General features: G+C 47.3%; 1 protein-coding gene across 4 annotated transcripts in view; it reads left to right on the forward strand.

The window, feature by feature from the left end:
* Positions 1 to 814: 814 nt before the first annotated feature.
* Positions 815 to 11,922, forward strand: part of IGSF9 (immunoglobulin superfamily member 9) — a 64,222-nt gene continuing 53,114 nt past the window's right edge. The window contains exons 1-3 of one of the 4 annotated variants that reach the window (XM_079957515.1): positions 815 to 1,362; positions 8,151 to 8,531; positions 11,711 to 11,902. In XM_079957515.1, the coding sequence (XP_079813641.1) occupies positions 8,474 to 8,531; positions 11,711 to 11,902 (250 nt within the window). In that variant the 5' untranslated portion in view covers positions 815 to 1,362; positions 8,151 to 8,473. Of the gene's footprint in view, positions 1,363 to 1,427; positions 1,859 to 8,150; positions 8,532 to 11,707; positions 11,903 to 11,922 lie in introns of those variants that run through there. The other 3 variants (XM_079957513.1, XM_079957516.1, XM_079957514.1) reach the window with 3 other exon arrangements.

Consider the following 11,922-nt stretch of genomic DNA (forward strand, 5'->3'; position numbering starts at 1 on the left):
TATACACTGCTCAGTAAAAATATTTAAGTGGTGTTCAAAAAATGAAACATTTGAACTTCTGTTGTCTATGCTCCGGTAGGTAGCTTCTAGGTTAGATTACTGCAATGCATTATGTGTGGGACTGCCATTAAAGGTGACTTGGTGCAGAATTCGGTGGCCAAGTTGCTGACAGCCCAATGGTTTTCAGGCCCAGTTCAAAGTGGTGGTTTTGACATATAAAGCCTTAAATGGCTCAGGACCCTAACACCTCATGGTCTGCCTCTCCCCATATGAAACGACCCGGGCCCTGTAATCATCACCTGACGCCAAGCAAAAATATTTATTTTTCACCAGGTCTTTGGCTCTTAATTACCTGTGGATAGAATGTTTTAATCCTGCCTTTGAAAAATAGGATTTTATTCGTTTTCCCTTTTCAATGTATGTGTTTCTTTGTTTGTGTGTCATGTTGAGTTACCTTGGTTAAAAAGCAACCACTAAATGTAATAAATATATAATAAAACAGAATGGAGAGACGACATAAAAACCAGTAAAACAGCATTATCAAAACAGATTTAGAAAGACAGGTGGGGCCCCTTTGGCTCTGAGGGTGGGGGGGGCAATCATTTGTAAAATGGGGAGGGAAGAGATCACCACCCTTTGCAACAGGCTCATCAGCCCATTCCACTAGGAGGCACTCCGCATCAATAGAGGAGCCCTTGGCCCACGGGGGGGGGTGAACTACATCTCCCACAAGCCTTTGCAAACGAAACGGACATTGATGGCTATAAATCCACACATAGCCTCGCCCGCCCCCTCTTTTAAAAGCTCTCAAGTCCTGCCTTTCCGCTTTTCTGATTAGTGAGTTTGGAAGGCGCAAGAGGCGCTTCTGGGCGCGGGATTGGCTGTTCCTGTGGCAACAAAGCGGCTTGGGGAAGGGAGGGGGCCAGGGGACCCGCCCCTCCATTGTGCTGCGAGTTTTTCTTGCCAAAAGCTTGGCTGGGGGAGTTAAAGAGAAGCGAGTTGAGATCGGAGCGCTTATATTTCAGCGCAGGCGGATTGCGCGCGCCTTCTTATTTTGCGCTTGAGGGGAATCCGGTGTCTTGCAAGGCGGGTGGAGGGATGCGAGAACACTGAAAGGGGAAAATACTTAAAATTTTGATCGCAGGAAAAAAGAGGGTATTCCGAAATTTAAAGGGGCGCGCGCACATCCAAGCGCCGATCCTGCGCGCAATGTTTGCGCCCAAGCGGTGAGAGCTGCCTGGGAGCGCCGCGGCTTGCTGGCTGGGGACTTGTTGATGGAGCCGGCTGCCGGAGCTCAGAGGCTGGCCGGGACGGAAAAGCCCTCCCTGGGAGGGGGCACAGCAAAGCGGCGCCAGGGCGCAGGTAAAAAAACAAACAAACCCTCTGTGCGTCGGAGACAGGAGGGCGATGGGGTCCCTCGCCTTGAGCCTGGATCTAATAATAATGCGTGCGCTTTTCCCCTAGTCTCGAGAGGCTGCGCAATTGGTAGGAGCTGAAGCTTTTGTGGCGAATGAGCCCCCAACTGTTCAGGAGAGAGTTTGGGGGTTTGGTGGGTCGGCGATCCTCCTCTTGCTTCCCCCTCCCAACTCCAGCGGGGCCGGGCAGGGGGCTGGGGAGGCGGATCCGGGAGAGCCAGGACGCCTGGGTTGTCTCCCCAGAGGGAGGGGAGTCTGGAACAGCAGTTTGGACCTGCACCTCTGCTGCCGCGCGCATAGGGGGAGAGGTCTGCCCATCCACAGAATCGCGGTTTTCCATGTCCAGCTTTGAAGCGAGAGGGAAGAGAAGTCTAGTGGTTTGCGGTGGAGAGTCGGAAACAGCCTCGGGGGCTCTGCTCGGAGGAGACGCTTGTCGCTAGGAAGTAAGAGCCTCCGCTTCCATCCCCGCCAGGGAGAAGAACTGGGTGGTCTTGGAGAGTCTGTTCTAGAGCAAGGGGGGGAGGAATCCGTTTCAGCCCAAGGGCCACATTCCCTTCGAGACACTCTTCCCTGGGCCACATGCATGTATGGGATCGGCTTCCAAGTGGGCAGGAACAGTGAATGCACGGTTTCCTTTTGTGCAGAGGGCTTGGAGTTCAGGGGCAAATTCCACCCAGGTGGAACCAAAGCCAGGACCGGGATGAGATGTTGCCCTGGGAGAGTCTCAAGGGCCGGACTGGAGGGACATATTTGGCCCCTGGGTTTGATACTCACCATCTCTGGCCTAGAAGGATTCTCAGGGTGCCTGGGTTCCCCTCCCAGCTCGAAGAGGTGGGGGCTGAGCAGGCAGGACTTCTGGGTTTTTCACACTCAGGAACAAGGCAGTGTGGAAGTCTTGTGTCTTTGAGCTGAAAACTCCTGGCGTGGGGGATCAAAGTGTGTAAAGCCAAATATGGAGGTTTTCCAACTTATGAGACTGTGACCGACTGCAGGTTCAAAGACGGTTCATTTCAACAACACCCCCTCCCCTTTGTTTAAAATATCCAGCCTGGTGGACAGTTTTTGGAGTGCTTTGAAAGCTTTGGAACCTTTGGAAGTGAATCCGAAAGGTGGCGCCTGGCTGTGGATTCACATTAATACAAAATATCCCAAGTCGCTTTATTGCGTTTACACTGGATCATCATGAGCATATATCCCAGATGCAGCACTGGCTGTTTGTTCCAGCGCTTCCCCCAGAAATTTATTGGGGGTGGAAATGGAGGCCGATCTCCCTTTGCGATTGGGGGCTCAGGCTAGAGGAAGACTGTTCGAACAATTCAGCAAGAGATTTGGCAAATGGGAGCTTGGCCCACATACTATCACAATCGATACCGATTATCATCAGTAATAACTATTTTAGCACTTTTCCTCATGCAAAAGCACAGTATCCTCCTTCTCCCTGTCTGTTTTCCTTACGGAGCTGAGAGGAGTTCTTATTTTACTTTGAAAAGTGGAAATCTATTCATTAGAAAGCAGCAAGGCTGCCGGTGTGTTTGGTCGCTTGCCAGTGGGGCCCAGAGGAAGCAGAGCACGGTAGTGATATTTTGTATAGAGGGATCTTCCAAAGGGGAGGTTTGATGGGTTGGATTTTCTCACCTGGAATTGGGGTGCAATCTGTAGGAGATTTTGCTACTCTTGGTTTGCTATTCTCATAAATAATTGGAGCTGGAAACTTTTCCCTAGAAGACAAAGTAACTGAGCAACTCTAATTTTGTCATAAGTGTATTAGCCGGCTCCTCTCTTTCCAGAAAATTGCTTCTTCCTCTCTCTAATTCGCCTGCTTTTAAATGTAGGTTGGCCATTTGTCAGAACAGAATCCTGAACTAGATGGGCCTTTTGGCCTGATCCAGCCACCATGCATAAAAGCTTTCTGAGATTGCCTTTCCATGCATCCCTGTCCAGTCCTGATTATTTGATGGAGGAGGGGGAAATTGCACTGTGTTCCTTTTTGTGTTCATTTAAAGCATTTGTACCCCAGTTTCCCTTAAAGTCAAAGTAGCTAACGAAACAATATAAAATGCACTCCAAAAAAAATCAGCCGAAAGCTCTGGAGCGGGCGAGCGGCTTTCAGCACACCAGGGTGGGGAACTGCAGCTCTTTCTAATAGCGAACTCTGTGGTGGGCGGCAGAATAGTAACCAAAGCAGTGTCACCAAGAAACAAGATGGAGGGACAGCAGGATAAGGGAGAAACTAGGGTTGCCATATTTCAAACAGAAAAGTTGTTGAGCTCTTCTTTTTTTGCCAAAGTTTTTGGGCAAGATCACTGAAAATATGCCATTTTTGAAAGAAAGAAAAAACCTGCAAAAAGTGCCCTGCCAACATGGGCTGCCATACGCTCGGATTTTCCCTGACATTGGCCCGATTTCCGCCCAGATATATCCGGGAAAATCCAGACATAAGGCAGCCCTAGGAGAAACCAAAATTTTGTAGGCCAACAACGACAACAAAATCAGGGTGTGGAGAATTAGGGGTAGAACTCCCCCCCTCCCAACCAGTCCAGTCTTTGTGGGAGTGGTTGTTATGGCTGCATGGTTAAGTTGATTAATTAATTGGCTTTAAAAAATTGATCAGCTGTAATAATGCCCTCAGTTAGTTGGACAGCCAGTTATTATTTTTGCGTGCTGGTGTGGTTGGAGTGACAGTCAAGGATGAGAATAGCTTGTCGTCAGCTATCCACCAAGGCAGAAATCGTACTCAACTTTGGCCAAATGGCTGCAGAAACTTCATCACACACAGTGAAGCCTATCTTTAATATTATTCCGAATGTCTGGAGAGGCATTGGCCTGTCAAGTAGTTAAGAGTCTCTAAGGGAGACCTAAGTTCTGATTCTCCAATTGCCCAAGAAGCTTATGTGGTGACCCTGGGCTATTCACTTTGTCCCAGCTTGTCCTACCCTACAGGGGTATTGTGAAGCTGAAGTGTGGTGCCTTGAACTCTGCTGCTTGAGTCTTGCTTGAAAGTTTCCCACAGGCATCTAGGTGACCACTATGAGAACAAAATGCTGAACTAGATGAGCCATTGGCCTGATCCAGCAGGCTTTTCTCATGTTCATTGGAGGAAATGTTAAATATTTTTAAAAGAAATATACTTACTAAAACTGCAGAGAGCAGGGACCATCTTAGAAGGCGTATTCTTTCCTGTTTGAGAGCAAGAATACCGAATGTCTCTTTTAAGACCTGCTGCAACATAGGTGCACATTGTTTTTAGAAAATGTATGCCTCCCCCAACCCAAGATGGATTTTTCTCGTATAAAAGTGTGTGCAGGTTCAGTAAATTGATACTCGAAAGTGAAATTGCACGCACAGTAGCCTCTCATGTCTGCTGTGGTGCAGTCATGTACAGGCTCTTGCCTTGAGGTGCTTACAGTCTAAACTTCATCAGTGTGATGAGAAGGAATGTGCAGGAGAAAAGAGGAATTCTGCAACTTGTGTAAATCATGAAAATTGGCACACATCCCATTAGTTCACATAAATTCATTTCTGCTTCAGTAATCATGGGGAACGGCAGTGAGCTACAGGCACAGAAGTGCCAACCCTGGTCATTGATCGTCTGGTTAGAAAGCGAGAAATAAAACAAACTGATGCCTAGATAATTTTGTGTGTGTATATTTCACACAGCCTCTTTTACAAGTGCCCTTGTATCCTGGTGCCCTGCTTTAGGCAGAGTAGAAAGAGACCCGTCACCCCTAACTGAGAATTTACAATGTATTGCCCACATACTTTGAAGCCAATTTTCAGCCCATGAGGACTAGAAACTTGCTTTCGTTTTAAAGAGAGTGGGGCAGGGTGCACTAAGTTTTGCAGGATGCTGAACTGGGTGGAATCATGTTGTAAACTCTTCCGAAGGTGAATGTAGACACACTTGATGAGGAACTGTAACCCTTCTGGGATGCTAGGATAAAGACCCTGACCCCCTAATATTGAGCAAGGATTGGCAAGCTGAGTGTTAGGTGTGGGTTAAAGGGAAGAGGAGCTGAGCTTTGCTATACAACACCTGTTCTGCCTGCGGAACTGTAGTCCACAGTAGCAGCAAGGGACCATGCTGCCTGTGTACCAGCTGAATGCCAGGGGCATAATTTTGGTTTGTCTGTATTTAATAATGTGTATTAATATTCCACTTTTCCAGTTCAATTTGTCTATGATGGGTGTTCAGCCAGTGTCTGAAATTTGCCAGGTGCATTTTGCACCTGGCTGTCGGCCACTTGCAACCAAGTGAAGGTGTCCAGGTGCCAGGTTGGCACTGGGCGTCTCCACCATCTCACGGTGCATGCCTGGGGATCCTTGGATCTTGACTGTTTTCACACACTAATACCCCATCCTGTAGAATTCTATCTGTTATATTTTATTTGCACAGTCAGGATGAATTTCAGGAACCAAAGATTCATATTGAAAAATAGGACCTTTGAGCCGTCTGGCCAAAAAACAGGCAACTAGGCATTCCATTTTTGGCGAATAAAACCCTGGTTTAAGGAGCCATTTGGCGCCTAGCTTATATATCTGAGTTTCCAACACAGTGTACAGCCATTAACACAGCTTAAGAAAACATTCAGTTCACACGAAAAGGACAGGGCATGGCATATGGCCAGTGAGGGGTGTGGCCTGGGGATCCCAAGGGCCGAGCAGAGAGTCCTGGAGGGCCACATTTGGCTTTTGAGGTTGCTCTACCCTGATATAGGAAAAGGCACCTCTGTTTTGCCCCCACAACATGAGGGAAGCCATGGCTGTTAAAGTGATATAATAGAGCTTTAAACGTGTTGGTGTGAATGCGGCCTAGTTTTCTGCAACTGTCCCAGCCATGGCATTCTTAAACCCAACCACCAACAAAAATAAACCGATCTCCAATACACTTTGTGCAGCAAAATAAATATCTTTTTTTTTTGGGGGGGGGGGAATTCTGCCTCCTTTGTGAGCTGGCATTTGTACACTTCCAGGGCCCCATTCTCCCAATTTAACCTGAATTGGCCTGCATGCCTTCAGTTTCGAGCCAATGCTTTTTAAAATAAAAATCAAATCGCAGCCTTCCCCAGAGCCCATCCATCAGCGAGTTTTGCACAGATCGTATCAGAAAGCGTGAAGTGGGCCAAACAACTCTTGAGCCTGTGTGAGTTGGAGTCTGCCTGGAGTTACTTGCTGGCCAAGACGTGTGTGTTTTTAATTTAGAAGAGTTGCGAAGATTTGAAACGACAAGAGGAGGAGAGAGAATATTAGGGAGAGCGGGGAATGAAAGGGATGCCCGTTATCCCCCCCCCCTTTTTTTCCCAGGGTGTTTTAAATGCAGAAATAGATATGGGTGGGCTTTGGGCAGAATCTAAAATTCTGTCTGTTGGGAAGGTGGAAAGCAGAGGTTCCTTATGAGCAAAGTTGGGGAAGGCAAATTACCTCTAGACCTCACTTTTCCCCCCTAAAGGCAGAAGAGAGAGCTGAGGCTAAGGAGATGGAGAGAGGAAAGAGGAAGGAGATGGAGATGAGGGCTGAGGAAGGGAAGGAGGTAGAATAGGAGATTTTTGCAGAGTTGAATGTGTCAGTCCATCAGCTTTCTTGCTTCTGTAAAAGGGAACAGGAAACTTTTTCTATGTCCAAGGACCATGTTACCTTCTGGGCAACCTTCAAAAGTCCCTGTGACTGGTGAGCAGGGAAATTACCTGTGAATTTTACCTTTGCACACAGTAGGCTAGTTTCTATACACAGTGACACACCCTTCTGTATCCCCCTTTACAATTTTAAGCTATTTCAAGGGCTCGGGGAACGAGAGTCATTCATTTTTTAAAATAATAATAATTATTATTATTAAATTTTCTGTTTTACAATTTCAAATGCTCATGTTGCATCCTTAAGATATCAGTGCCTTCCCTTCTTCTCTTTCCATGGTTCATTTTACAGATCTTAAATCCCTGCATATTTTGCAAAAAATATACCAGTCAGTATTCCATTATTGCATCCATCCAAACTTATTTACACTGTCAAATTTATCTTAATGCTGCCAGCGTTTTCAGCTGTACACAATTATTTACCATATATTCAATAAACGTTTTCCAACCTTTAATATTCTATATGTTAAGTCTGCAAGTTGTTCATATTCTGTCAACTTAAGTTGCCAATCTTCTTTGGTTGGGACATTGCTCATTTTCCATTTTGGGGCTAACAAAACACGGGCCGCAGTAGAGACAGGCTTGTTCTCTGTTGCTGGTATTGGAGCCCATGAACTGGAATTGCAGAAGAGTAGATTTCGGTTAGGCATAGTGTCTGGTCCGTAAGAGCAGATTCACAAGAACAAGTAAGAACAAGATTGAGGAGCCTGTGGCCCTCCAGATGTAGTTGGGAGACCCTCATTTTTTTATTTCCAGGTATCTCTTGAAGACATTTATTATTTTCATGTTTCTTCCACTCCTTATTTTAATCCCCACAGCGACCTTGTGAGGTAGGTTAGGCTGAGAGACCATGACTGGCCCAAAGTGAGTTTCACGGCCGAGTGGGGATTTGATGGAATAAAATGAAACCCCTTTTATTTTATTTTTTGTCAGCCAGTCACAACTTTTTGTACCGCTTTGTGGCATTTTGTATGCTATTGTATGTATCGATGTGCGCCGCAGTATTGTATTGCATGAATACTTCAGCTAAATAACCTTTTATGTACGTTTAAACAAAGATAAACAAATCTGAATTAATTTCCCCTTTCTGGATCTTTTGCTCCCACAGGGTTTGGTCTATGCTGAGGTGCAGAGTTCGACAGAAAGCTCTGAAGTCTTGAGACTTCCTCGCTTGTTCGCTAGAGCGGCAGAAACCGGTGCTGCTCCGAAGGGCTTTGTGGGGATGAGAAACGGCATAGGGGCTGCAAGGCTCCATCACCAGGTTTCCCGGGGATCATCCGATGGTGTCTCCTGAGCTGCAAGGGGCAGCCTGACCCTCTGTTCTCCCACCTCTTTCCTCAGACGTGCAGCTGGTCAGCTTGCCGGCTCGGTGTTTCGGCAAGTGGGCGGTTTTGGCGGTGCTGCGAGGTGTCTGGTGGGGGCAGCTGTGCTATGAATTGGCGTTTATGGATTGTCCGCCTTGCCCTGGTCTGCTGCAGCTTCGCTGAAGGTGGGCAAAGGTTTTTCATTGGTCTCTCTTTTGGAGGACGATGCTGACAGTGCATTTAGTCTTTCCAATAGGCTATGAAGGGCCGCTGACCCTGGGGTAATGTCATTTGGGTGGGGGCTGCAGCTGGTGGTGGGCGGAGCCAAAGCCCAAAGTGGGTGGAGTTGATGACTGAAGACTGTATTGCCCAGAGGTGGAGCACCTCTGGCCCATGGCCCTCTAGGTCTCTCTGTCTGGTGCTTGGAAATCTCCAGGCTGCGTTTATACCCTAGGCCTGAGGTTCCCCATTCCTTAAATAAATCTTTTGGGGGTTTGTTTTGTTTTGTTTTGGTGTTTTTTGTTTTTTGTTTCTTTCCTTGGAGACCGCCAAAAATACATTATGAAAACTTACGTTCCCTTACTTGCACCACAACTTACAACAGTATAAAGTATATAAAACACATTCTTACAAGGTGCAAGTTAATATAACCCTATGGAACTGGTCTTTCTAAGCCTAGGGAATTAGAAACTTGGTTTTCATTATTCGTTTCATTATTCGGAGTCATAGCACACAGACATCTTTGAATCATCCATTGTTTGCTTATAATGGAAACTTTAGGAGCCGAAAGAATTGGTAGCCAGGCTGCATTTGTCAGTAGAAGGAGCCTACGAATGTAACTTTCTTGCAGACTCAAGTCTACATAGCCAGCCAAGTGTGTGGCACTCCTGTTTTCCCTGGGATTTCTGCAACTTAACTTTCCGCCTGTTGATTTCCCTCTGCTCAATTAAGAAGCTGCCTTTTTGCTTCCGGATGCCTTTCCGTGCGGCAGTAATTCACAAATTAGTGTGGCCAACTTGCTTCCCAGCCCCGTGATACGTTGGCTTTTAGCAGGTGAAGCTTTGCTGCATTTGTGTGCTGAGAAAAAATACACTGTATTTCTGCCCTGTCCTGCTGCTGTTTGGAAAGGCACAGGAACACTATTAGGGAGGGGGAAAGTGGCACTTTTGATCTGGGGTGTGGATCAAGAGTGCCACTTTTTTGGCAACAGAGCATGTTGAGTGAATGAGGAAAAGCGCAAAGAGCATAGCATTAGGAGCTGCAGATGGAGCCCATTACACAGAAAATCCAGCTCTGCCTGCAAGTTGAAGGGACCAGAAAGACCACAACATCCCTGCTTAGTGGGACTGTGACCTCTGGTACAGGTTATATAAGCCTTGACCAAAGATGTCACCAATGAAGGCAGGGTTGCAGATGTAGCACAGTCCAAACAAGCCAAGTTCAAGTGTGGAGAATCAGTCTTGGTCCCACCGTGAGCCAGAACCAAAACCAGGCAGAAGTCCAACCTTAGTCTCAGGCAAATTATAGCACAAAAAATTAGAATCCAGAGCTTGAGAACCAGAGACTTTTCTTGTTCACAGCAACTAGATGACTCGAGGGAGGTCTTAAACCACAGAACTGTAGAATTTGAAGGAACCTAATGAAACCCCTCCAGTGCAGGAATCTCAACTAAAGCATCCATGACAGATGGCCATCAAACCTCTGCTTAAAAACTTCCAAGAAAGGAGAATCCACAACCTACCAAGGGAGCTGATTCCACGGTCGAACAGCTCTTCCTGTCGGAAAGTTTCTCCTGATGCTTAGTCAGAATCTCCTTTTTTTCCATTGGATCAAGTCCTACCCTTCAGAGCAAGAGAAAACAAGTGTTCTCCATCTTCCATGTTACAGCCCTTTAGATATTTGATGATAGCTGTTATATCGTCTCTCAGTCTCGCCCTCAACTGTTCCTCATAAGGCTTGGTTTCCATATTCTTGCCTCCTAAACCATACTACAGTGGTGCCTCGCAAGACGAAATTAATTCATTCCGCAAGTTTTTTCTTCTTGCGAGTTTTTCGTCTTGCGAAGCACGGTTTCCCATAGGAATGCATTGAAAATCAATTAATGCGTTCCTATGGAGACCGCTTGCCAGGCTGGCGGTGCGGAGAAGGGCTTTTCTCCCCACCGCAAGCCTTCAGGACAGGTACGGGAACATAGGGGAAGGCGCGCAGCGCTTCTCTGTTCCCGGGGCTTGCGGTGGGAGGAGGGTTTTTCCTCCCCACGCCAACATTCAGAACAGCATTCTGAAAGTTGGCGGTGGGAAGGAAAACCCTCCTCCCACCGCAAGTCTTCAGGACAGCCATCCGAAGGCTGGCGGCGGGAGGAGGTCTCTCCGCCCCACCGGCAGCCTTCGGAGGAGGTCCGAGGACAGTGGGGAAGACGCGCTGCGCTTCCCCGCTGTCCCGGAGATTTCCCTATGGGCTTTCATCTTGCGAAGCAAGCCCATAGGGAAATTCGTTTTGCGAAGCGCCTCCAAAACGGAAAACCCTTTCGTCTAGCGGGTTTTCCGTCTTGCGAGGCGTTCGTCTTGCGGGGCACCACTGTAGCTGCTAGCTGTGATGGAGTAGTGGGGATTGCTTACTCACAGATAAGCCTCTTACTCACCAGTAGACCAATGACTGTCAGTCTGTGGGTGCATAGTGTGGCCTGGACTTAGACCTGTTGCTCTTGAGGACTGGGGGGGGGGGCTGCCCCATCTCTTCCTCCTCCTCATGACAGTTCCAGGTATCAAGCCAGAGGGCCCCTCAAGGGGGATCTTCAGCATTGGATTCAGGGGTCCCTGCTTGCTGCTTGAGGTCCTCAGCCTTGGGGGTGTCTGGTACCAGGTCAGGGGTAGGCGGGACAATATTCTCTCAAAACTACACAATGCATAAAGAATTGAACACAATTTGGTGTTCTTATTCAGTTCTTTTTCATGCTGTTTCAGCCTCACCTACACTGAACATGTAAACATTTATTTCTCCCCTATTGGGGAGGCAGAGAGATTCTGGGTGTCATTGTGTGTTCCTGCCTCTCTTTTTTCCTTTTCGATGTGGCAGCCATTTTGTGTGTGTGAAACCCCTTATGGCAGCCATTTTGTGACAGCAGTTACTCAAAAGTCCAGGTGTGCCTACGGGCCCCCCAAGGGATGCCGGCCTCTGGACTAGAACTTTTAAAACTTTTGGAAGCCTTTTTTTTCAAGGCAGCACAGAAAGCCTTTGTTTGCCTTTTTTGTAGACCACTTTTTTTGTAGACCACTTTGAGGGTCCCCCCCCCAATCAAGTGGTATATAAATTCCATGGAATAAATAGAAAAAATAAAATAAAATTCTGACTTTACCACCAGCAGGTACCCGTGAATCAGAGCCCCGTGCTGTGATTGGCCGGACGGGAGAGAGCGCCATTTTGGGCTGCGACCTACTGAAGCCAGACGAAGCGACTCCTCCCCTCTATGTTATTGAGTGGGTGCGTTTTGGCTTCCTCCTCCCCATCTTTATCAAATTCGGCCTCTATTCCCCACGTGTGGATCCGGAGTACGTAGGTGAGTTGGCTTCGCTGCCT

The sequence above is a fragment of the Podarcis cretensis genome, assembly GCF_951804945.1.
Source record: "Podarcis cretensis genome assembly, chromosome: 16".
NCBI classification, from domain to species: Eukaryota; Metazoa; Chordata; class Lepidosauria; order Squamata; family Lacertidae; genus Podarcis; species Podarcis cretensis.